The sequence below is a fragment of the Channa argus genome, chromosome 22 (assembly GCF_033026475.1).
Source record: "Channa argus isolate prfri chromosome 22, Channa argus male v1.0, whole genome shotgun sequence".
NCBI lineage: Eukaryota > Metazoa > Chordata > Actinopteri > Anabantiformes > Channidae > Channa > Channa argus.
Window position 1 is genome coordinate 9351257 of NC_090218.1, and position 27209 is coordinate 9378465.

Genomic DNA, 27209 nt, shown 5'->3' on the forward strand with positions numbered 1-27209 from the left:
TGTTTGTGTTTTTTTTCTCCTACAGGAAGCTTAAGAAAGATGCAGTAATCACTAATTGTTCAGTCAATCACTGTAGCAAAGCCAGTGATCACATCTGTCTGACTCTGTGACTTATAGAACGTGAGTGAAGCCTTTAAAGCACAGTGCAGCTACTGCCACGAACAACTGCTAAAATCCGTTAAAGGGTCTTTAAAGAGTTTTTCCTCATCTGATTCAAGGATCTGCAGGTTTGATGGTGTTGTTCCACATTGTAAGGTGCGCTTGTTTTGATTGGATTTGATCACATACTGTATAAACCCACTTTGGGTGACGACAGAAGCAGAAGAAGCACAGTGTTGCTATGGTTTAATCAACTCAAAATGTGATGAAATGGCTGACTTTATTGTCCCACAAAATAATAATAAAAAAAAAAAGAATCTCCAGATTTTCTCCAAAATTTCGTCCAGAATTTCCTTTTGGAGTAGATTTTTTTTAGGGAAACTGCAGTTACCACCTTCTTAATCTTATCAGATATCTTACTTCTGAATCATTTTGCAATGAGAAACACGTCTCTTCTCTTGGAAATGGTGATCTTATCTTATTTGGTGTGTGTGAGGCTTTCAAATATCAGTTTCTACTTTTGGAAGACTTTCATGCACCAGACATTTCAGCTTTTCAACATTCCTTAGATGAATCTGTACAGTGGCAGTTTTGAGAAGATTGGAGAAACCTGGTCAGTCTTTTTTTTTTTTTTTGGCAAAAGGCATCAGAATGCCATTCACTGTAATTCCCCCCCCTTTATTAAAATGGTTGGTTTTGTGGCTGAGCACCGTATAAAACTGTGGAAACACTTCAGCTTCACAATGGAAAAGCAGGGACTTCTGGATCCCACGTCAGCGAGGCTTTCAGTCTGAGCCCAGGAGCTGGCAGCTGAAGGTGAATTCTTCAAGCTAACATTAATAGTAGCTGACAGACAGAGTCCGTTCCTGACTTACAGCTCGTAATTCCTTTGCTGGATGAAACTGAATGTTGCTTCTGTAAGAAAAAACAATGTGTGCATTATTAAGATGAGTTTTATGAATAGAAAATGCCGTTAAGTTAAAAACCTAAAGAGTTGTAAACTGAAGTTGATGCTTATTTACAAGCAGGAATAATAAATCACGAAGACTCTGAAGAAGTTACAGTGGTAAGAATATACTCATATGCTTACTGGGTCCACTGCTGCTTAATCCCCTGCCAGTAAATGTCAGACCAGTGAAGCAGTGCTTGAAAGTCTTTTTAACAGCTCCATATTCATTCACACTCAAGGCCTTTTAGGTCACAGACCTGTGACGCCACTTGTTTGATTATTTGTGTTCACTAATCACTCTGTAATCCCCAAAAATGTCCAAATCAGTCTGGGTTTCCCTAATGGAGCCTTGCCCGCTCTGCTTGGCTGTCAGCAGAATGGGGAGTCGCCGCGAGCGTTCATCCAGGGGTAAGAAGGTCTAGAGAGACACTCAGGCTTAGTATAACCTCCTGTCTTATGATTTTTTTAAGGATTAAATGGAGATTTGTGTTTTTAACCTACATCCGCCCTTTTGTTTTTGGGCTGTTTTTCTGGCACGCAGCTGCCTAACTGATCCTAAACCTCTGCAGCGGCTCAGACACGGCTTGTATTTTTATAGTTTTGCTCATCCTGATTAACCAGCTACCGTGACATGAATTCACTGAGTACTGGTGTACAGAAAGGACCGACCCAGAGCAACAAAATCAGGCCAAGGCTAAATGTGAGAATAGATACCCAAACTGTCTATATTTTTTCGTACTATAATTTGCAACTCTTGACGTACTGGAATTAATTTAAAAATAATTGTAACCGTCGGCGGCTTTTCTCATATGACCACAATAAAGCCATATGCAGATTTCAACACGGGAATTTGCACCATCAACCAACAGCAAGTCACCTTCTCATTACTGAACTTTGACCTTTGACCAGTGTTACTTTAAACTGCTCCAGGTGAGACACATGCTTTGTAAACAGTTAGTAGCAAGTTCCTCAATGGAACATGCATGTACTGAATTGAAGCAAACAACCTCTGCAGCCAATCAGACCATCATCACTAAAAATGTTATGACACTGGCCATGATCACTAATTCTCGTTCATCTGCTGATCTAATGTACCTTACACATAGTAGGTAGATAATTCACTTTCTCTACAGCGTTTGTTTAGTCCAAACTAAATTATTGAGTTGCCTTAATTGGTCACACTTGGGATATTATTGACTACACAAGTTGAATTCAAACCACTAGTTACTTTGGCAAAATATACCTGGACGTAAAACTTTATTTAATTAATAAAGACTCCAGTGCTACATTAATCTTCCACAGCTCTTAGCCACCTCCTCTCCTGTCTGTTTGACTGTCCTCCCATTGAGGCACCCAGGGCCAGGCCCAGGGCTCCATTAAAGGCTGGTTTGTGTTTGGTTAGTGGTGCAGAGCATGTGAAATGCTTCATTTCTAAGGTCCAGGGGAATAAACTGCAGGAGGCAGAAGAGAAGTAGGTGGTGTGCGTATGTTATCATGAATTTGTGTACGAGTCTCCAGTGAGACAGGCAGGCTGAGGTCTCAGTCTTCAGTTAAATACAGGCATATGACTTCAATTAGGGTCCTCCACCTTTCCCCCCTTCTCTGCTCCCCCTTGTCCTGTCTGCCTACCCTTCTCTGACCAAACTGGGGTTGTGTAGTGAGGCACTGAAGCTGAAAGTGCCTTCCTCTCCTATTCAAGATCTTATTAGTCAGGGTGACTTTAAGTCAGGTTGATGAATGGAGGAACTTGGTGCCTCTTGGTTGAAAGCATCTTTCTTTAAGATGTATAGGTATAAATGTGTATAATGTATAAGCACATAGATGCAAACTAAACATTTTTCTTCCTTGTGTCCTTCTTTAGCACAAATGCTCTCATACAGAACCATTAGCCATGCTTGTTTGCAGTTGAATAATGTCTGAGCACACAGCAGTACACAATGCTGGTTCTCATAAATACTCTAGTTGCTTCATTGATTCTGTCTTTTTTCCCCATTTCTAAGTCTCTTTTCCTTTGGGCCAAAAGGAATGCAGTAAAAAATGTGGGAGAAAGCGAGAGAGTTGCCATCCTCAAGAGAGAAAAATTAGGGAATAGATGATCTCACAGATGGCCTTTTCAGCAGTCTTGTGATGTGGAGTTGAATTTTAAACTGTTTTGACTGCACAGGGAAAACACGCTGCAGTTACCAGGGGGATTGTGGTGATAAGGCATCCACCACGTTAACACGGGTGTCACCTTCACACAGAATCTCTGTTAGACCTGTATGTAGGCCAGATGTGAAATGGTAGAATAACTCTTTTTAATGAGACATTTGGATTACAGTGGCTTTTTGTAATGAAAAGAAACCAATCCACTTTACCTTTAGAGCAACTTAAAGGCACTTACAGGTCCTGAATGTTACCAAACTGGCATTTTTATAAGGCAAGATGTGGCAGATGTGCTTGTAAATCTGCCATCCACCCAAAGCAAATATCTGTGCAGCAGACGTGCGAGGCCAGAAAGGAAAGTGTTTAGATAAAAAAAGACAAAGGGAATTGATGGGGAGGGAGGAGCTGATGGAGTCACATTGTTCCGGCAGGAGTGTACATAAAAATGGTTTGTACTTACTGCTGACTACCTAATGTAGTGGTATTCAGGTGTAGTGTGAGTCCTCCCAAGCCTCGAAAGTTACTGCTACTGATCAAAATGAACACAAAGATTTAACGCAAAATGATTCAAAAATGATGGACAATCGCCTAAATCTATCCAAAACACATCAACGACTAAGGACGGCTGACAAAAAATGACCAAACATAGAGACACAATACGACTCAATACAGACCAGAGAATGACCACAAACAGCCACAAAATATACAAAGACAGATGTAAAATTAACAAAAGAACAGACACAAAATGACCAAAAATTAACAGAAGGGAGTTTGGGGTCATCTCACTACGTCCATGCTTTTTAGGTATTTGTACTTTATTCACAGTTTACACTTTACTCTTCTACTCCAGTGTGTTTTTGCTGCAAATGTTGAAGAAATTATTAGTTACTCTACAGAAAAAACTCCTTTTTATGTCCATTTGCCACAGTGCATCTTGGCCACTGACAGTAACTTGCCTGTGTTTTGCAAATAGTACAGTTTTTCTTTATATTTAGGTTAAAAACTTTGAAGGCATCGTGTGTCGCTCCATCCAGCGTATAAACACACGCCAAATCACCATGTGGAACACGTTCCGCTGTGGCGACCCCGGAAGGGACAAGCTGAAAGGAGCTGATGTACAGTATATAAATAAAATCGAATTGATTGATTTTTGTAAGGGTTGTTTTCCTATGAGCTTATAACAAAAACAGCTTCTTTTGTCTTTTATTTCGCTCTCCCTCAAATCTAGCACCACATACATTAGCGTGTGATTACCCGTCCTCCTCCGCATGTCATGTATGTACAAATTAGGAGCCATAATCGTAATGTCTTTACTGTCCTGCCACTGCAGGAGCATGTAACATAATACACTGTTAGGGATTTTCCTCCACTTGCCTACTTTACTTTCTGAACACAGGCATGAATAAGCCTGCCTGACAATGATATGGTTATTGTACTGATCGTTATCTGCAGATTTAGCCCTTGTCTAAACGTGAAATTAATCAGGGATTTTCATTAGTACTAAAAAGGCATGTGGAGACAGTTATTTCCTTTGAAGAACTTCACTTTTCCAGTTCTGGGCTTGTTTTCAGGAAAGACGTAAGACGAGTCAAGCTGTGAAATAAAAGAGGTCTAGATTCAAAAGGACACTTCAAAAGACAACAGGCAGCAGCGAGACAGCAAAGCAAATAATGAGGTAATCACTACAACAGACCTCCAAGGTCCAAAGATACTTGCTTTTTAGCCATGGCCACATCTTTAGCTGACCTAGACCTCTCTCCATGTAGATAGGAGTGACAAGGGATCATTTATGAGCAAGAAGAGATTTGTTTAAAATTGAATATAATTTGAGGTTGTAACCTCCTTAGAATCTGTTTAAATTTTAGGGAATCTTTCCGCAAACTTACATGAGGTCCACCATCTGTGCAAATACAGCTACAGATAATGAGTAGGATCTGGTTTGGCCCGTTGGGCTGTGCGGTGAGAACCAGGCTTCAGAGCATTTGGGTTACTTGGAGGTGTTTCTGTCTCCATAGGGAAGGCTTCCCCTCGTCTGCCTGCTTTAACAATGCATGATGTTCCGAGCTCTTCTGTTGTCGCCATCTTTACTGCCCAAGTTTTTGAGAAGAGCTGTAGGAGGTGGTTTCAAATACCTCGAAAGTTGTCTGTTTTGGTGCAGGAGACGACAGGGCAATGACAGAGCTCACCCAAGTTTAAGATGTGGGTTTGTTGTTTGGAAGAGGGGAGGTCTCCAGGATGCTGAAAAGTGCTGATTACAGAAAACCTGTGTTTGTGTGTGTGTGTGTGTGTGTGTGTGTGTGTGTGGTCCAGGCGAGGGCCGAGGACAGGATGACATCCAGCAGGCCCATCTGTCGAAATGACAGGGGTCCTGACTGGAAAGGCTGTGAACCGCCACCTCCTGTGGCTAAGGCACTTTAAACACAGCCCCCCCCCCCCCACACACACATACACACACAGAAACATACACACACACATTCAGTACAGCACATATGCATGCACACACACTCATTCCAGTGGCTCAAACAGTCACTGCTCTCATTGCTTCACTTATAAACAAGTCACTTCATTTCAGCTGAAATGTTTATAGTCTAAAGTTATGATAATGCTGCCTTTCATCATTCAAAAGTGCTGGTTATCTTTAAAATTCAAAGCACTAAAAGTCTATCAGAGGCGGTGACATCACTGCGAGCCATGCAATAAAACTTTATCTGTAAAGTTCAGCGTCTGACACGGACGAAACCGGGCTGCCAGCGGGCGTTATCTCTCAAGTGTGCTGATAGCTGTGGTAAACACTGAGCGACTCGGTGATGTCAGTGTGGAGTTTGTGCAAATGCATAAAAAGGGCGGTGACCTCAGGATAAACACGCTCACTGAGTAAACAGTGGTGTAAGTGTAGGTGTCTGTGCATCTGTCCTGCATTAGTCCAGCAGAGTCCACTAAACTGTTCCAGAGCAGCTATGTGGCAAGACTGCAAGAAAGTCTGCTCCACTATGTCAAGAAGATAATAATTTAATATTTTGCAGTACATCAGCTTTGTCAGCTTCTATAAACTCAAGGGGTTTGTAGAAGAAGCAGCCAGGAAACAAAACACTTTTTCAGTATTTACATCACACAAGTTAATTTGTTTTGACAGAAACATCTGCAGGAAATCGAACGCGAGCTTCTTCTTAATAAGCCTCGCTATAACAAAGCAGGGGTGACAGAAATCAAGTGGAAAAGCTGCTCGCCCAAACCCCACTGTTGCAGAGCCTCATTTAGGAGTAACCACTCTCTTCGCCTCTGAAGAATTGTGGTTTTCTCGTCAGCGAGCCACTGGGCTTATTTTCTCATTCCTGTTCTCTTTTGTTCTCATTTCCTCACGCAGACACATAATTGGTGTATTCTGTACTAGGAACATTTTTTCTTTTACTGTCTCAAGCTCTCTCTCTTTGACCGTAGAATCCCACTATCTCTTTAATCACAAACTATTAAACATATGTTTGGTATGTTGTGTCCGGTGTTTTAAAGTGCCTTTGCTTTCATCTTCTTCCTCTTCAGACTTTTCATCCTATCACGAGCGGATATGGCGGTTACAGTCGTAAGCCTTCGTACACCCCTGAACCTCAGTCCCCACCACCGGCTCCTCAGCCCGTTCACCTGAATAACGGACACTCCAGACCTAACAACGTCCACAGCTACGGATACGGAAACGGCAACGGACCCGCTCAGTACAACAGCCCCACAGGACTTTACGCTCACAATGGCAGCAATGGAGACAGATCTTTGCCAAGCAAGATGGGAGGCCTCAGCCTCAGCACTTCTCACAGGTGAGCCATACGAGTGCACGGACAGCGAAACACAAAAACCTTTCTTATACTTTTAACAGCATTGATAGATTAGTGTATAACACTCAATACAATTTACTGCTTTAGCAAAATCTATATAAATCATTCTGTAATTATCTTTCAAAATATCCCTGCATGAGTTTTCCCAGAACTGCCTCCATGCAAACCTTTTCTGTAAGCAAAGCACACATGGCGCATACAGTGACATCCTCTAAAATCCATCAATGTGTTCACTGTTAGAGTCTCACCAGGTAGGAGAATGCAAATGACTCCTGTGAACACTGATGCACAGAAACACACACACAAAGGCTTTAGGTACGTACAGAGTCTCCTGACGCATCTGCACGGACAGACATATGGACAGGAAAAGCAATTTGTTGTTGTGCCTCCCCCCAAGTGGGCAATAAATGTCCCCCTTGGACTGGATTGTTAATCCTGACTAGCCCACACACACACACACACACACACACACAGACAAACACGCACTCTGGCTGCAGTGAAGCCCTTTCCTCCAGACTCCTGGAAGACAATGTGTGGACAAACGTGCATCGTTTGAACACATCCCTCAGCAGCCACATCCCAGAGGTTTGCATGTATCCAGTGAAAGTGTTCCATCCTGTTTGGGTTAGGAAGAACTTGATGGAACCATAACACAACCATCGTGGTGCTGTGATTAAGACTTCATGCCTGTGGAACCACATGTAGAGTGTCAAGCATGCGTGTCCATTTTCCCTTCTGTGCATTCATCTCTCCTCCTTTAGTAAAAGAACAAGAAAAGAAAGAAAATCTAGTTTTTTCCTTCCTTTGTTGGTCTGGCAACATCCATCTGCTCAATGAATTTTTTGGATCAGGCTTCTGGATCTCCTTTTATTTCTCCTGTGGTCAAATGTCACATCATGACACCACATGGTCATATTTCAGCACATTTTCTCATTTCCTTGGGTCATAACATATGTTATTCAGTTTGCATGTTATCCTGACTCAGTCAGTTTTTTTACCTATAATAGTCATTATTAATCAGAACATTCTCCAATAATATTGTTGATTTTCTTGCTTGCTCTGTAGCCCAGAGCCTCCTATACACCTCCCTGGTGGCCATAACGGTGTCGACACACAGTCAGACGTCTACAAGATGCTGCAGGACTACGAGGAGCCCGTCACTGAACCCAAACAGTCCGGCTCCTTCAAATACCTTCAGGGAATTCTGGAGGCTGAAGACGGAGGTAGGGGCTTCTGTTTTAGGGTGTGGTTGGATGCTTCAATAAAAATATATGATTCTACTGCACTTGATACACTTCATGAACAGCAAACAGGAACTATGTTTATCACATGCAAAAATACACTTTGAACAAGATTTTAGATTATCCTAGTATGGGCTTTTATTTTCCTGGGAGAGATGATTCACTTTCAAACGTCTACTAATGGACTGCAACACAACACGACACAACACCACGGTATTTTTTGGATAGTGGAGAGTGATGTGCAAGGGTGCATTTTGTCTCTGATTGAGCAAGAAAAACAACATACTGTATCACCGGTCAAATCAAATCCTAAAGTAATTTAATGCCGGCTTTAGCGAGTCCAACATGTTTGGCTGCTCCACTGTCAACACTAGGTGAGTTTCTTAAGCTGTTGAGCAGATATAAGACAGTTATAATTTGGTAAAGCCCCTGGGTATGTCTGTCTGTGTTCGTGTATTTCCACCAAAGTTGGAGTGTGGAAATGTCTGAGTAAACGTTTCCCGATGAAGCTTGTGACTCCATCGAGAGGAACATCTTTGTTAGGCGATTTTAAACTCCTCTTTCTAACTGGCATAGTTTTCCTTGTATAGGAAGACAGAGAGGGAGGATAAAGAGGACCAGGGACGGAGAGAGAGAGAGAGAGAGTGAGTCCAAATGAGAGAAAACAAGAGACAGGGAACAGGAGAAAGATGAAGTGCTTTAAATAGCTCATGCACTGATGAACAGAGGAGGGAGGATTTGGCGAAGCACTTTACTGCAAAAACAACTTCACACAGGACAATAAAGTGAGAAATACGGTTTTCCTGTCTCCCATCTGACTGCTCAGCATTCCAGCATTTGAGGAGGGGTCATGTGATGCTGACCGGAGCAGAGGAGGAATAATCCCTGAAACCAAACCCTCCTCTTAAGGTTTCTTGTTTATAAGTAAAGCAGGGCAAACGTGAATGTAGCTACAAAGCCCAGTGCTGGTATGTTACAGCAGAGATAGTATGTATGTTACACAGAGGCTCAGGCAGTGACCTGTTAGTGCAGATGTACTCAGTCAGCATGTATGTTCAACAACCTGGTACAAATGTTTCGTTAGACCACCCAATGATGGCTGATACTGCTTATTTTAATGCGACAAAACAACAAAAATAGCAGTTAATATTTACTCCTAAAGCAAAGTGATGTCTCGATACCCCTTTTCCCCAGACTGAGTACTTACATTTTTGCACCCGCTGATAACGAGTACTGTTACAAGTACTAAACTGCTTCTAGTATGAGTTGCTGAACAGTGAGATCCTCATTAAGCCATTGCAGTTAAATCCCGCGAGAATGGAAATTCTTGAGCGTTCCTCTGCCAAAACAAATATGGCAGCATGTCAAACATGTTTAAAAGAATCTTGAGAAACATGAGACTTTAGCACAGCAGAGTTTGCATTCGGTTAATTTTGCCATTATCAATTTTCCTAAAGCAACTTTAAACCAAAGACATTTTTCCACCTCCCCCTACCTGCAAAGGTGGTATCGGGAGTAGTATCGGAGAAGTTTTCCCCCTACAAGTTCATAGAGGCAGTAATTTGCTGATACCTGATACTGGTATCAGCACTGGGACATCCCTACTTGGGACGATTTTAATACTATAAAATACTTTGTATTTTGCAATCTGCAACTTGCAACTAGCAATTAGGTATATGTGCTCTTTGACAAAAAAGGTTGCTGTTCTGTTATGTTATTGAACCTAGCACTGACATGAGACTCACAATAAATCCACTCTGCTTCCTCTCCCTGCTCTGCTATGCTCCGCACAGCCCTTCAGATTTTCATTTAATTATCAAAATACAATACGGAAATATGGTGCACTTGAATTTTGCAGAATATCTCTGCACTGCTGCCAATGCTGAATTCAAAGCAACTTGAAAGCACCGAAAGAAGCCAAAACACAGACTAAAGCCTTTGAAATAAAACAAGCCCCCATTTCTCACATTTCAGAAGAAAGCAATGGCTGATTTGCGTTCATTGTAGTATGTTGTAGTACTGTAGTATCCCCGGGCAGGAGAGAGAAAACTTCCTCCTGTATCATTTACAGTGTTGAGACTGGAGTGCTGCCAAGATGATTCTAACTTAATTTAGCACTTAAAATCGCACTCAAATCATTGAGAGTGAAGGGAAAGCAGGTGAGAGAGGCTAACGACAGACAAATGGGGTTTGAGGAGAAAGAGTAAGTAGCACTGCTGATGGATTAAAGAGATTAAAAGGAAGCTTTGTTTGTCTGCTGTCGGTGGCCTTTCAGCTTTGGAGGCCAATAGGTTGAGTGACAGCCTAAGTCCTTGATGAAACAAAGATCATTTCAGAAGTTACGGGTCTCCCTGTTGATGTTTGGCCGTGTCATTCAATCTGTGTGAGAGTGTAAAATCCAACAACTGAAAATGTCAGATCTTCCTGAAGTTTGTGCATTTGGTGTTGTTAAAAATCACGAAGAATTGAACACATTCGATAATGATGAAAGTCAAATCTGTCTGCTTTAAATCACTGTATTTTTATCCCCTTTGAAGGTGAAAACCCCCGTAGAGCAGCTGACTTGCCAACTTTCAGGGGCCTTTTTAAGTTAAAGCAAACAAGAGTGTCAGTTTACCCAGAATTCCACAGGTTTCACCATGATTGGACAGTGGAAGGATGGAAAAGGGATGGAGTGACTGTGAAACATCTGTGTTAAAGCAATATCGCCCATGAGGCTCTGTTCTTTCCATAACGTACTTTGATATATAGTAACAAAGAAACCTTTAAACGTGAACAAAACCGTTTTAAACAAATGCACATAAATCTAAACACGTTCCTTATGAACTGGCTTATGATTGGTGTCTTGCATAATAACATAAGTCATAAACACATGAGAATTTTTTGTCAGTTAAAGTAATAAACACAGTGCCAGTGACCTCTATGAAACCTTCTTTTGTTTTTAAAGAAAGTTCAACCGATGGCTTCTCGACCCGGCTGAATTATGCCTCTATTATGACAAACCAATCCAGTTTGAGTACGTGGACAGTGTTCAGTAGGGGAGCAAGGTATCTGAGATTTCTATGTATAAGAATTCTGTGAACTGAGACATCCATCAGGTTAACTGCTGTCGAACCTGAACTGCTCACATGTAATGAAACTGGTTATTTTGGTAGAAGAAAGTATGGGTGAAGTTAAATAAATTCATCCTAGCTAACGTGTGACACACCGGTCATGTTTTACTTTAAACACAATGCAGAATAATGAAAGTTTCAAGAGTTTCAGAGAAAAAGGAGAAGGAGCACTCCCCTTGATCCCGGTGGAATGACTCCACAGAGCTGAAAAGATGGGAGATTTAAAGCCCAACTAAGAGTAAACACGAGATTCCAGACGTGGGGGGCTAAACCCTTCAACTGTCTGTTTGCACAGGGGAATGGCATTTTATGGTCTACTTAAAAATTCATTTCTCCTTTTTATTTGTTTTTAGTTGCTCACTTTAATGCCAGTGCCATATTCAGAAGTATTTCTGCAATGGCGGTCACCAAAATTAATGTTGAGCAGGGTGTACAGTAACTTTGCCAAAACAAAGTCGGACTCTGCTAAATCTGACAACATTTGTAGCCGCGTATGTCTGTTGTCGTTCAAACGCTGGCTGTCTAGGTAGTGTCCAGCAAATGGTATCGGCCGCACAGACAACTGGAAACCATCCATCCTGCTTTAGATGGTTCAGCTCTCCTATCTCTCGAAGTGATGCTGAAAAACTAGGTCATGCATTTGTTACTTCTAGACTGGACCACAGTCGCGCTCTACTCTTAAGATGTAACTCCCCAAAATGCTGCAGTGAGAGTATGGACTGGAATTAGCATTAGCTTCTCCCTATTGGCTTCCCATAAAATCCAGAATAGAAATACATATAAAGTCTTTAATAGTCAAGCTCCATCATTTCTTCCTTTCTTATCCCAGTAGACCAGTTTGATCTCAGAGTGCAGGCCTACTGGTGGTTCCCAGAATTTCCAAAGGTAGAATGGGAGGCGCAGCCTGTAGCCATCAAGATCTTCTTTTGTGGAAGCAGTTCCCAGTTCAGATTTGGGAGGCAGACACCCTCCACCCTCTCCCCTCCACTCCTCTCCTCCTCTCTGTCGGCGGTTTCTTCCATTAAAGGGAGTTTTTACTGGCCACTGCTGCCTTAGTGCTTTTTTTAGTGGTCAGAGTCGAACATAACTTATTTATTACTTTATTATGTAAAGTGCCTTGAGATGATTTGGTTGTGAATTGGTGCTGCATAAAATTCATCTAATTAATATGACTAGATTCCAGTTATCTTTCTCTTCACATTGCCTTGCTAAAACCCTTTTAAACCCCTTAGACAAAGGCAGACTCACAGTTCATATGCTCAGGAAAACATTGCGTCTTCCTTTCTTTGAAACGTTGTACATACTGTATCCCATAATAGCTGTTAAAAATTACAATATGCTGCTGCATCTGTCGATGTTTATATGCCAATATTCACTTTTTCTTGAGCTCTCTCAGGCCTTACACAGCATTTGACAGGATGAAATCAGATGGTGGCTAACATAAGTGTGACTGCTTTACGGCCCGTCTGGTTGATATTAGTCACAGTGTAGGACACATATTTACTATGGATTTTGTGTGGGTGGAAATATGTGTGTAATCCACCAACTTGTCACTGTCTGTCAGATAAAATACGATGTCTGGCTTCAGTTTACTAGCTATTTAAAAATGCAGAAAGACTAAACAAGCGCTCAATTATCCTTCTTTTTCTATCTGCTGTGGTCTAAACATTTATTAGTCAACTTTGCCCTCTGTGAGAAAGTCGGGAGTGCTGCACATAAAAAGCTTTTCCATTAGAGTACATCATTAAATAATAGAGACATTAATTACAGACATAACAAACCCAGCTAATGTCAGCGTTTAAACTCACGGTGGAGCAGTAAGTGACTAATTTTTACTGAGGGATGGAAAGGGCTTTGAGGCAGGTGCCAGATGTGAAGTAATTAGACTGTGGTTCGTGGCGTTGATGGCCTGTGAGCCTCTCTTGGCAAATCATCAGTTAGGGGAAGACTTATGCTACAGTTCACAGTTGTGCCCCACTGATCTACCCCGGTGCACGAGGAAAAGTCTGGAGTGACTCCTTTATTAAGTATGCCCCTTTCATGCGTTGCAGTGAGGCGTAACTAAAGCCTTAAGGGTTAGAGGGAACGCTTTAATGCCAAACACTATCTGTGGGAAGGCGACCACCATGACTACGTGTCTTTCTCCCTCACATGTGAGATTTAACAGTCTGAGTAAATGAGCATCACGTACTTGAGCATACTTGTATGCATCATCATACTGTATTTTCTTGTTTTTGTTTTGATACCTGCAGCCTTTTTGGTAAAATGGATTGATTGGTATGACAGGCATTGGTATTATACTGGTATTGAAAAAAAGTATCAAAGTCAAAATACTGGTATCAATACCAATTTTATCGAAAAGTAACATGTGCGTAATGTGTAAGTAATAAAAGTAATGGGGTTAATGTTACAATGAAATAGGAATAATAATATTCAGGAATAATAATGTAACAAGCTTATTATCTTGATGATAAGACATTAATAAACTCCCATCAGGGTAATTACTAAAGAAATTACCAGGTAATAGTTTGGGATTATGAAAGAGATATATCTAACAGGAGCAATATTGGTGGAAACCCTCATGGTAGCTTCTGTTTAATAAGCACGAAACATGTAAAAAGCACAACAACTTTATCTCGTGGTAGTGTGTATGGAGGTAAAGATGGATGTCATAACAGCACCTCAGGGTGATTTGTATTAAGATATTACCCTGTAAATTGTATGTATAACACCATATTACATGGTTATTACAAAGATATTAGCCCACTACTGCTTTGTTAGTACTGTGATAATTACAGTATTATATTTTTTTATTGTCACCAGAACTTTGTCAGTCATATTGTCAAAACATTACACCTCCATTAGATTTTTATGACACTAATACCTTGTCATTTCTGAAACATTCCTCTATTACCAAGTTTCCTTTAAATTAAGTTGCCTGATTGTCGCATATGTGTGTTTTTTTTGCCGGTTTGACTGATGCATTTGTACTTGCAAATGCCACTTCAGACTCTGACACTTGAATGGAACACACAGGAAGGTATGAGGGCCACTGCGAGGTCAAAAGGAGGGAAACCATACAAGAGAGAAGGAAATCAGTGATTATGATGTCAGGGGAGAGTGAAAGCACAGAAACAAAGATTAGGACAGAGTGTTCATTCCTTTCAGAAGTGAACTAATGTAATATAGTAATGTCAATTAGTGGCCAAACAGCACTTTTGCATCAACAAATTGGCACCACACCAATTTGGAAACCTTCCTATATTAGGAACTGTCACACTCTAGGGGATTGCCTGAATATTTTCTAGATAGTTTCCTTGTGTTCTGGCAGATTGTGAGGGTATTGTCTCTCAGTAGTGATATGTGTGTTTGTTATTGTCATGATCCAGTCTGCTTGTTATGGTTGTGGTTGTATTTGCAGGTGATTGCTAAGGTGTCCCAAGGAGTTGTTAGGTGGTTGCTACTGTGTTTCAGGCTGTTCCTATTGGTAGCTTCTTGACAAACTATAATAAAACGTTGTTTTATTGCTGCAAACTCCAAAATGTTCAAAGTCTCACAGTGCCATCTAGATATGATTGAAAGAGTAGGTTTGTACATTCCTTGGAAGAATTTCATGCTCTGCTCTCATTTGCCAGTCCAATACAGCTCTCCTGCAATAAATCTCACAGTAAATCTGTTTACTAGGAGGATATAATACAAACCAGTTCAACGGCACAAACTGCATTCCCGAGATGATAATAAAGTTGAATTAACACCTCTTTAAAACAACAAAAACTGATCATCGCCTTCATGAAGGCAGGGTTTATTCCAGTACATGGAAAATCATATTCTATCTCTCTCTCTCTCTCTCTCCCTCCCAACTTGCTTCACCCGTTGCTTCCCCTTTATATGCCCCGTTTACCTGCTCCTCGCTGCCAGAACTTCCTCCTTTCTCCCGTGAATCAAGCTGCTTGTCATTCCTCCTGTGAGAAAAATACATCAACGAGTCACTAGCAGCTGGTCACTTTTTCTCATCCGGGAGGGGGGCGAGTGGAAGACTGCCTTTAACACACTGGCCGGTCAAATCAGGTTCCCAGTCGTGCCTTTTGGCCTGATCAATGCTCTGGTCATGTTCTAGCATCCGCCAAAGAACATGACGAATTACTAGTGAATCGTATCTTTAGAATACCCAGTCTTCCCCATGACGTCATCTCTCTGACCAGGGCCCTCAGTTTGTATCCAAATTTTGGAGAGAGTTGTTTTAGGCCGTTTGGTGTTGCAGTTAGTATCTCCTCAGATTTCCAACCACAGTACATTGGTCAGACCTAGTGTTAGAACCAGCATCTGGAGGCTGGACTAAACTGTGTTTGCTGTCCCGAAACAGTTGGAAATGCGTCTATTAAAAAAGATGCAGAAGACTTTCAGTAGTTTGCCGTGTACGAGTAGTTTCTGTGTAATAAGTACAGTAGCTCATAGGAATCTTTGTACTGTGCCTTTCTTCTAGCAGTTTAACATACATGTGTAAGGACGGTCAGATACTCAGTGGGGAGCAGAAAGTGACTCTTGTTTCGGGAAATCCATCTTTGTATCAGTCGCCAGCCTACAGTAACCACGATGCTCTAGTCTTCGTACCCGGAAGTCCGTGGGAATTTCCTGCTAACTCAAACATGTACAAACACATATTTCTTTAAACCCGTATTGCTGTTTCCCTTGAACTACCAGATAGGCACTTCCTGGAATCTAGTGGCTCTTGAAAACACACAGACGCACATGTATACATATACAATATAGACCATAAGTATCTGGTTGATTACACGTTTTGTCCTTTCTGTGATTCTATACTGAATGAATAATGAATTCTAGATTAAAGTTTAATTAATAAAGTTTAATTGTAAGTTTACCTTGATAATAACAAATAGTGCCAATGTGCTAAAAGTGGCAAGGATCCAAAAGTAATTGTACTCTTAGCTAGTAAATGTTTGTAGGACAGGTGTGTGTCATTTCAACCAATTAAAATTGACATGGATTGAATTCGTTAGTATTTTATACAGTATGGTTTAAGGCCAAGATTCTTGTGATTAATGTAGGCTGTGGTTATTGTGTTGTTTTTAGGTGTGTCCCCCACCGACAGAATGAGACACCTAAAGTCTCCAGTCAGGTCTCCAATCCCCAAGCTGGGAAGCCCCATCCCCAGCCCAATGAGTGGACTTCAGAAGCTACCCCAGTGCACACGCTGTTGTAATGGCATTGTGTAAGTATTGTTCACATAGTTACATGTAATGTAATTGTGTCTTGTTGTTTTTTTTGGTCTCAAAGTCTAAAGACCACTCAATCAATTTTTGCCTAAAATATGTTTAGGGTTCAAATGATTTTCCACATCTAAGTTTAAGTTTTCACAATGCCTATAGACCTCTAAAAATATGATTAAAATGCAAATATCTCCAGTTTAATTGCGGTCTGGAAAGTTTTTTGTCCCAGTTTGTTTCAGTATTGCTCACAAAGTGTGTTCACAAAGTATAATCCCACAGAAGTCAAGGTTCTTCCCCATGGTGCGTCAAAAGCTTTCAGTCCTTGGTCAAATCAGCAAAGTTTCCTTCTCAAAAGTCAGCAGGCAGCGGGCAGAAAAGTTTAAAAGTGACATTAGGTTTATTGACAAAAAAGGTTGATACGCTGAGACGGAGGTTCACACTAGGTCTGAAATGCTGTGGATGCTGTTGCCTTATTTGTATCGTTAAATGGGCCATAACATAACTCCTGCCAGGGGATTCAACTTTTTATATAATTTTAGTAATCTAATTTTAGTTTGACGCTATTACTTCCAAATTATTCAGGTATTCATATTATGTCATATGTCTATCATCAGTAGATGATTTTTTTTTTTTCCACCACACCCACCAAACTGTAAAAAGGGTTAACTCGCACAAATGAACCTGCACCAACAGGCCTTTTGCAAAAAAAACAACAACTATTCCCATGTTTTACTTTAATTATTAATCCAAGCCACCGTTCACACCCTTTCCCATGCACACATGCTGTGTACACCTATTCTTCCCAGAACAAGCACATAGGTGCATACTGTATACACAACCAATCATTTAGTGCATGCACAAACTTTTCTGCCAATGTATCCACATGCACCGGTAATCTCCCCTCTGTAAAAGCAACTGCAGGTAAGCAGTGATGTCATTGGGTTACTTTACTCTGTAACAACAGTGCTTTGTAGGACCTTGCACAGTACAATAAGGCTCTTATGAACTTGGAGCATTTTACAGCTTAGAGCAGTGTGTCAAGAGTTTATCCTGCAAGTTGTGTGGTTAGATGGTGAAAGTGTTTTTTTTTTAAAAAAAAAAAAAAAGAAGGAGGGTTATGACTGAATGGTCGCTGGCCTGAATTCCCAGCCCAAAAAGGAAAATCTTATTGGGAGCAGTGAATGAACAACGCCCTTAACAACTGCTGTTACCATGTGACTGAGTGAAGTGATGAACTTTGAAATGCCCTAGTGCTGATCAGTGGCCAGAAGCAGAATAAACACCCATTCAGTTCTTTGAAAACTACTCTGGAATATGACATATGATAAGATATATTCAAATGCTTGCTTGCTTACAGTTGCTGTTCAGTATGATTATTTGCACAGATAATGGGAAGTTCAGTGCACAGCAGTGAGTCAGCCATAAGCAATTCATCATCACTTACTTCCTTTTAAAGTGCTCAGCTTGACCTTCTGTCCTCTGCAATGATGCTGATGCTTGCAGTTGGCCTTTTAAGGCATATGAGTGTGCATTCTGCATTCTGTGTATCCCTATTAATTCTCTTTATTTTATTTATCTTTCTGTATATCAGTGCTACTTCTTAGTTGCACAGCTATTTTCATTTTGCTTTATTTTACCATGACCTAAACATAGGACTTTAAGAGTAAAGGCTGAAAACATACTTTTGTTTTTTGCTTTAACACTCTCTGTCTCCCATTATCTCTCCACCCAGTGGCACTATTGTGAAGGCCAGGGACAAGCTCTACCACCCCGACTGCTTTATGTGCGACGACTGCGGCATCAACCTTAAGCAGAGAGGCTACTTCTTCATTGAGGACAGTCTGTACTGTGAGACCCATGCCAAGGCACGCGTCCAGCCCCCAGAGGGATACGACGTCGTTGCAGTGTACCCCAACTCCAAGGTGGAGATAGTGTGAGGAAGTCACAGAGCTTGTCATGTTGTATACTAACTGGGAAACCAGAATATGGAAGGATGGTGTGCCCTAGTCTACATTTATCAGGTTCTGTCAAGCAGGAATGCAGATCTTTGATCAGTTTGCCTTTGGGAGAGTGCTCTGAAATTTGTTTTAAAGATCTGAGATCAGAATTTTTACACTGACAGGCCTAAGAATTGCTTTTTATATTGAGTATATTGAAATGTCTCGACAGGAGAAGGTTAAGTGGTTAAGTAAGGAATAAGTGTGACGAGTGTCCCAAAACTCCAGCCCTTAAAAAAGCTGATATTGGATTCTGTGTCCCAATCTGACAGCCCTCAGGTCTAAATACAAGAGAAGCAATTAAAGCAAGACTGTGTAACTCTTTTTGATCAGCAACAATAGCATCCTCTGCAGGGTGGTAGAGTAGTTGTAGGAAGCAGGTGCTTTAAATTCGGCTGGACTCCATGACGTTCTCATCCCGCAGCATCAGATGTTGACGCCTCCTAAGGCGTCAAATTGCGCCGCTTTGTACATCCTTTGGCACATCATATTGACACCATAGGTATCCTTTGGCGTTATTCTCTGAAGCATTGAAGGGAGCTGCTTATCTTTAAATAAGGTAAAAAAGACATCTGAATCCACAGCAGTTGTGTGCTTAAGTGAAGTTGCTACTGTATTAACTAATGCAAAGCAGTGGTGACAGTTTAATCCACAGCAACAAGCACTTAGTGAGTTACTGTAGCCGATGTGTGAACACACCGATCAGGCATAACACTATGACCAGCTGTGCAAGCTAATGCAATCCACTGTGTGTTTATCATTGAGGTCAAAGTGGGTAGTGGATTCGTACTGGAGTACATCATAAGAAGAGGGGTTCTAAAGGTTTGACCACCCTGTTTAAAATGAAAATGTTGGCAAAACAGACCCACCTCTTCATACTCCAGTACGACTCCACTACCCACTATGAACTCAATAATGAACACATATTAGAATTATCACCTTTTTTATAGTTTTAACCTCAAAAGTGAGAAAGTATAACCTTGTAAACATTGAATGCATGGCAGAGCTGAATTGCACAGGGGGTCGTAATGTTGTGCCCGATCGGTTTTCACTAATGCTCAAATCCACTTAGTGTTTACACACACTATGATGCTCGTTGTAGAGAAGGGTCTTTTTAGCCACAATGACAATAATGCTGCATTTCGAACATTAATTTTATTGCTGTGAAATCTGATTTTAAGAATTTACTTTTTTACATAGTTACATAGTCTTGTTTAAGGTCATATTCAGAAAACAAAGTTCAGAAACCCTCCATAGCAACATCACAAGCACAACATCTGACCGCAAGAAACAAGAACCAAGACACAGAAAAAAAAATTATTGAAATGCCTGAAACGACTAAACAAACAGCCAGCTCTCTTTTTTAAATATGTGAACAGCATAACATCCATTGTCCCATTACAACCCTCATTCAAGCCTTAATACTAATGTGTGTGTCATGTCCGTTTTTCAGCTGATGGGTGTGTTTGTTGTGATGAACTGTACAGAGCAGTTGGTTGTTTTTCTGCCTTTTCTATCTGGCTTTTGTAATGGCAGCACACTACACTGCGTAACTGTCAAAGTTAAAAGTATACTGATAAATAGCTTAGGTTTTTGTTTAGGGGTTTAACTATAGTAAGTTCCAGTTACACACATTATCCTCCGGTTGCAGATTGACGTTTGCATTTTTAATTTTCCTGTATGCAGTTTGCTTTACAGTCTTTCATACAGTTTTCAGCCTTTCTGCTTTAAAACTGGAAAACATTTTATGCTCAGTTATCAATACAGCAATAAACAATACTTCATTATGAGCAGATAAGTTGCAGGTATAGTTGTGCATCTCCTTTTATTTTATTTTTTTGTCAGTATGAATTAACTAAGCTAAACAGTAAAAGCCTCCATTTGCAGCTATGCAGGCACCACCTTGTGAAAACAAAACCCTGTAGGAGTTTTAAAGGTTTCTCCCAGATGGGATCACAACAGCCTCAGTTTATATTCATCAGACTAAATGACAGGGGACTTTAATGGTAAATGTGTGTAATGATTTCATGATAACACGTGTCATACATTTAAAATACAAGAAGATTGCAACTAAAGTGCTTCTGGCTCATGCACCTGAGAGAAGAATTCAGTTCATAATTGGTGTGTTTATTAAAAACACTTTGGCCCCTCGTGACAGTAGAAAACTGCCAGAAACTCATAAACTGGGGCTGGATGGCCGACATCATGTGGGAGTAATACTCACTTTGTTTAGTTATTTGGACCCACTACATAGATGCATTACAGAGCCTCTTTGGATCATGAAAAAAGAGGTTGGAACTGTGCATAGTTGTATTCCCTTCCTACTATGAATTCACATTTCTAGTCACAGCCAAGTCCGTAAAGCAAATGAAATATGCTCTGACATTTCCTGAGAGAGGGGAGAAACAGCAGGGGACGTGAAAGTGAAAGGAGGGGTCTACATTTATTTTATTTTCTTGACAGAAATTCTTTCTGGAAAAGAGAAAGTAACATGCCATTAAAAACTGCAGCATGTGGCCATTAGCTTTTTTAGTGTACAGTGAAGTAAACCGGGTGGAGGAACGTTGTATTTTTTATTTTAAAAATGTTTCTAACAAAATTCCATTTGTGATTTAAATGACGTGATGAAAATTGCAATGCTGATGTCCTTTTTTTTAAAGATATCAACAGTGATTTGTAGCTGCTAGTATGTCATATATACTAGTTATCTTGTAAATTATGTGAAAATGATATTGCTACCGCATTGTTCCTTTGGTTTTGTACATATTTGTTTTAACATACAGTATATAACATGTCACTCACATGCCTTTGCATAGCCCATGTCTTTACATGATTTCTTTGACACAATTATGTTTCTTGCTTTTAACTTATTGCTCTAAAAACATGATTTTGTTCTGGATATTCTTTCCTTGCTTTTTTTTCTATGATCTAAATAAAATAATGCATTACCATGACATTGCCATTCAGTTATTTACTGGTCTTCACTGGAGGATTTCCTGACACTGCACGGTGAAAAGAACAGGAACCAAATTTATCTCATTAGTTTTTGCCACTGTTTTAAACCATATTTGAAAAAAAGCTTATGTGGGCTTATTCTGGTTTAAAAGGATACTTTAGCCTTGAAACATGTTGAGTTCCTTGTCCAGGAAATGGGCCAGTGGTGCTTAATTAATTAACTAATTAATTAAGTTATGCTTTATTGGCATTGCAAAAGGTGTTGATGATCATTGTATCATTGTGTATGTGCATAAGAAGCAAAGGAAAATGGCGAATCTATAATGCACACATTTGCAGTGCCAAAACACAGATTCAATGTGATTGGGAGGTGAGAAGTCACTACATGCCCCATTACATGACTTTACGCCTTGAGGAATGGCTCATTCATCAACCACAGTGTATGTGGGCAGATTTTAAGTCTGGCATGAGACAAATCAGGGTGAGATAAACCCCGTAAGAAAAAAGTCACGAGGATATCTGGACCTGTCTGTATCTCCTCTGAATAGTTTGTGTATTTAGCATTACTCACATTTGCTAATGGTTTCCATATGCAGCACACATATTGTGCTGGCAGTGTCAAACTTAACACGGTCACTCTGCTTAAATTGTTTCAGCTAGAAGTCAGACCCCAACCCTTCTCCCCTATTATTGTGATGTAAGTTCATTTGTGCCCATCAGCGTGCACTCAAAACTCATTATGATTAAGTAAAAATGTTTGATTTGTGGTCAGATCCTGTTTGCTTCGATTTTCTTTGAGATGCTTAAGGTATTTTATTAAGAGTATCTTTGTGGCAAGTTGAATTGATTGGACTTAATTACCCAAAGCAAACAACACTGGGGGATTCAAAAACCTTTACTGTGAGGTATTATATCCAACACTTTCTCTTTCTTTTGTAAGCAAATATGAAAGCACCAAAGATTCTAGTGTGGGAGAAGTTCACCTAGCAGACGCACTCATTGAAGTGTAAGCAAAGCAGAGGCCATGTGAGATACAGAGAGGGAAACTGAGGCCGTGCTACATGGAAAAAATTCCCCTTCTCTCACATTTATAAACATGTTAAAAATAAACACGTCAAACAGAGCTCGCAACATCTCCACTTTAACCATCCACACAGTGGTTTTTGTGTGTGTGTGTGTGCACCTTCTTCCTCCATCTTTGTGGAACATACAGTACATTCCTCACTTGTGACACCATATGGTACCAACCTGTAGCCTGTGACAACAGTGATTTGTTGAGTGTTTTTGGATGGGTGCCGGCTATACCTGGGTATATAGCATTCTAGCCATTCCTTCACATGGCTAAATTGAAAACATGTAGCATATCTCAACCCACGAAGCCTCACTTCATTTTTCACACTGTATACACACAGTGAAAAATGTAAAAACCCTCAATGTTTTAAGGATTTTTAAATAAAAAAAAATGTTTAAGTTTTTTTATTTAGACATAATTACATTGTTGTTGTTTTGGACTAACAGCAACGTTTATTAAATTTAAGCATTTAAGTAGAAGATTCAACATTTTGTAGAAATTGAAAAAATTCTGGATTGGGAGTAAGTATAACACTCATTTGTGTTTCTTTATAGTGTAAAACTTGAGTAACACCCAGATTCCAAAGAAGTTGTGGAGATGTGTAAAACATAAATAAAAAGAGATTTCAATGATTAGCAAATCTCATCAATCAGATTTTGAAACTGAAACATTTTAACATTTCATGGAACATATTAGCTCATTTTCAATTTGATGGCAGCAACACATTTCAAAAATGTTGGAACAGGGTGATGTTTATCATCGTGTAACATTCCCTCTTCTTTTAACAACTGTCTGTAAACGTCAGGGAAGTGAGAAGACCAGTTGCTGGAGTTTAAGAAGGGGAATGTTGTCCCATTCTTGTCTGACACAGGATTCTAGCTGCTCAACAGTCCTGGGCTTTTGTTTTTGGATTTATTGTTTTATGATGTGCCAAATGTTTTCTGTTGGTGAAAGGTCTGGACTGCAGGCAGACCAGTTCAGCACCTGGACTCTTCTCCTGCAAAGCCATGCTGTTGTGATGGATGCAGCTGACGTTGTCTGGATGGGAACATATGTTGCCCTAAATCCTCTATGTACTTTTCAGCATTGATGGAGCCTTTCCAGATGTGTAAGCTGCCCACACCATAGGTACTAATGCGTCCATGGTTCCCAAAAAGAATTTGAAATTTGGATTCTTCTGACCACAAAATAGTTCGATTTTAATAGAGACTTTTTGGATCGTGTTTGCATGACACAGCTTTAACTTACATTACATTTTCTATAGGATTTGTTATCAACATTTCTACATATATTACAATATTTCTACATAATGTTCTTTCCTCATTATCCCATCTGTTTTGTGAAACATCTGGTTTCATATAATGTCGAGCTAATTTGAGAAATTCTTGAGTCAAGAATGTACCAATGTTTTCTATGAGTATCTATTCCTGTTTTTAATCAAATCCAACTGCAAATTAGACACATCAAAACAAACATTTTTCAACATTAAAACAGAGTAATGAAACCTTTACAATGTTTGTTCAGCTTTGACGGAGATATCCAGTCTGAGTAATTTCTGAATATAGTTAGCTCACTAAACTCTACAGCACATACATCAAACATTGAGATGACAGTTTGTATGAAAACAGAACAAAGTGCCGAGTCGGTGAAGGCACACATTGTGCTTGGACATTATACTGACAACTTGTCATTTGTGTGTCAAAGTTTGTGCAAATTTGATCAGACCAAAAGAAACACTCTGCCCAAGTTGCAAAGTTGGCATTTAAGTCAGAAGACTGTCTTTGTTTTACAGTCGATATTTATTCAGGGCCGCTGATGTAAATATATATACAGAGGTCTGAGGTCTTTTGTTTGCCAAAGTGGCCACGATCCAGTTACACAGAGGACTCACAGTGTCTACTGGTTTTTAGACATGTACAACACAACTCTGCCTTTTTGTGTGTTGTTGAAAAGGCCAATTCAAACAAAAAAAGGGATGAAAAACAAACTGTCTGTTCTCACAAAAACCTGCTTTAGAACCAGTGGAACTGGAAGTGATGACCGATCAAACAATGGATGGATTTTGGCATCAACTACATGACAGTAAATGTATTTAATGCTTCTTTGGTTGATTGATCGGCTTTGATTTGGGTATTAGTCAAAGATCACCAGCTTTCTGCTTTTTCCTTCAGGGTTCGCCACAGTGAAACGTGGAAAATGTGCTGTTCAAATATTATTATTATTGCCATGTTATTCTGAATTTATAAATATTTTTCTGATCTTTTCTCATCATTAACTAAATAGCAAAAATTGTTCTGTGCTGTGAATATGAGTTCAAAACATACATATTACATTTTTTTGTTTATCTTTCAATTAAGTCATGTTGACTCAATAAAACCATCTAAAGTATAATGGGAATCAGCAATGTTCCTTAAAATCGAAATGACTGACAATGAATGACTTTTACATTCACCTGCAAAGTGCTTTTCCAAAAAAACCTTTATAATTATATTATTATTATTATTATTACTACTAAAATTAAATCTTATTAACTAGTGAACTGCACTGATATACATTACTGGTTAAGTAATGGACTAAATTACGTTATTGCAATAAGTGTGAAATAAGTGATTGTTTAAGAAATACTGCATTATCTATTAGTTTTACTACGGAACTGTCAGTTACTGTGTAGTCACCAGTTAAATTTTTTATAACTGCAAAAGCCAAAACATACATATTACGTTTTATAACGGCCACCTCTTTTTGCTGTGGCCAAGCTAGTAGCCAAACTATTACAGAGAATACCTGTACCTGCTCAGCACCAACCGGCTAATATGGAGCACTTACCTGCTAAAGTGCCCGATAGGAGACAGAAAAACAGAGCTGACAGACAGTATACTGGAATTTAAAAAGGCATTTTTAAAGTCACCAACCACAATTTGAAGAGTCCATAAACACAACTTTAAATGGTTTTGTTGTAACATAGTGCTGAATATGTACAGTGTGCAACCGTTTGCCTTATGTCAGTGCTGTGTTTACAATATTACAATGCATTTACACCAGGACTAGGAGGCCGGGCAAAATAAAAACCTGATAAAAGGCATTTTTAAAGTCACCAACCACAATATGAAGAGTCCATAAACAGACGTATGCTGAGAACATCGAAAGTCTCTGCTCACACACTCTCTGTGTACAGTAACCCACCCATGTAAATAACAGGGACCGTATAATTACAGTTGTGTTAATATGACATAATGTTAATCCACAGATGTGCGGGGGTTTTCTGCAGACCGCCTGGATGAAACCATGTAGCTCTGCTAGCAAACATGAGCTCATCCCCTCATTCAGGTTTGTGACTCAATCTTGGAGCTCAGATTTTGATTCATGTGCATTCACCAGTGAAGATTTCATGTTCTTCTTCCAATTCACCACATTAAATCAAGATTTACAGCTGGGAAACTCCATTAACCTACTTGGATTAAAAAGTAGCTGAGCATCACTGCACCATGGAGGCTTAGTTTGTGCCCCAAACTGGAATAAGAAGTGCATCAAATTAACATTAAAGTGCTTTTAAAGTCTAAAAAAGAATTATTCTCAGTGTTTTTTGGCTGTTTGTCACTTTTTTGAAAAAGTCACAGGTTTCCTTAACAAAACAATAAACTGACCAGTATTTCTGACTATCTACCGTTGTGTGCTCTGCCCTGAGGAGCTGGCAGTGACCCAGCCAACAGAATTTCATTAATATTGATTAGTTTCAGAGCAGAGGGGTTGATGTTACCTCATCTAAATGTTATTTCAGAGGCCATCCCACCCCACCAAGAAAAATATCTTGCAGGAAGCACAGCTCTTGAAATTAGATTTTAATGATGCCTTGTGAAAGTGCTCAAAGATACCGATGGGTTCAGTGTTGAAATCAGGGGCTTCAAAATGTTGAGAAATGACTCAGACTGTGTCAAAAAGTGTTAAACTGTGGCTGAGATGAAAGATATGACTAAAAGGATTACACCAGGTTAAGCATTAACATGCAGGAACACGCGATGGAGCCACTAGACTAAACAACTTTATCTTTATTGAGTTTATGTGAAAAAAATGTGGGGGGGCTGTGGGAGGCTGTAGAAAATTTGTTGTTAAAAGCTACAATAAAAAGCAGCTACAAGCCTGCGTGTGGGGGAAATTCTAGCTGTGGACATATTATAACAATACGCCACTAATTTCATATTTAGACAATACAGGCAGCTAGTCAAACTCTTGGCTGCAAACATGAATATATGGGAGCAGGATCTGTTGTCCAGATGCACCAGCTTCACTTGGCTCCTGATTGATGCCCTGAAGAAGACAAGAAAGTCTCTGTGTTTTCTTGTCTTTCTCCCTCTACTCATTTTCATTTCAGAAGGTGATTTATTGGCGAATACTTTAAAATACCGACAGGAAGATGAAACTGCTGGGAACTTTTGAACTTATTTGGCTAATTAAATAAAGTGCCATTCTTAAAAGGATAGACAGATAAGCAGTTTTTCAAGTCATTGTCTGAGCTGGACGGCTCATCTCTCTGTCTCTCTGCCTCTATTCTTTCTCACGCACACTCAAGAGTGTAGACACACAGTCGG

General features: G+C 39.9%; 1 protein-coding gene across 1 annotated transcript in view; it reads left to right on the forward strand.

Moving 5' to 3' along the window:
• The window catches only part of pdlim4 (PDZ and LIM domain 4), a 44343-nt gene extending 22793 nt beyond the window's left edge, over positions 1-21550 (forward strand). The window contains exons 4-7 of the mRNA XM_067491901.1: positions 6731-6999; positions 8083-8240; positions 16463-16601; positions 18332-21550. Of these exons, the coding sequence (XP_067348002.1) occupies positions 6731-6999; positions 8083-8240; positions 16463-16601; positions 18332-18536 (771 nt within the window). The 3' untranslated portion in view covers positions 18537-21550. The remainder of the gene's footprint in view (positions 1-6730; positions 7000-8082; positions 8241-16462; positions 16602-18331) is intronic.
• Positions 21551-27209: the final 5659 nt, after the last annotated feature.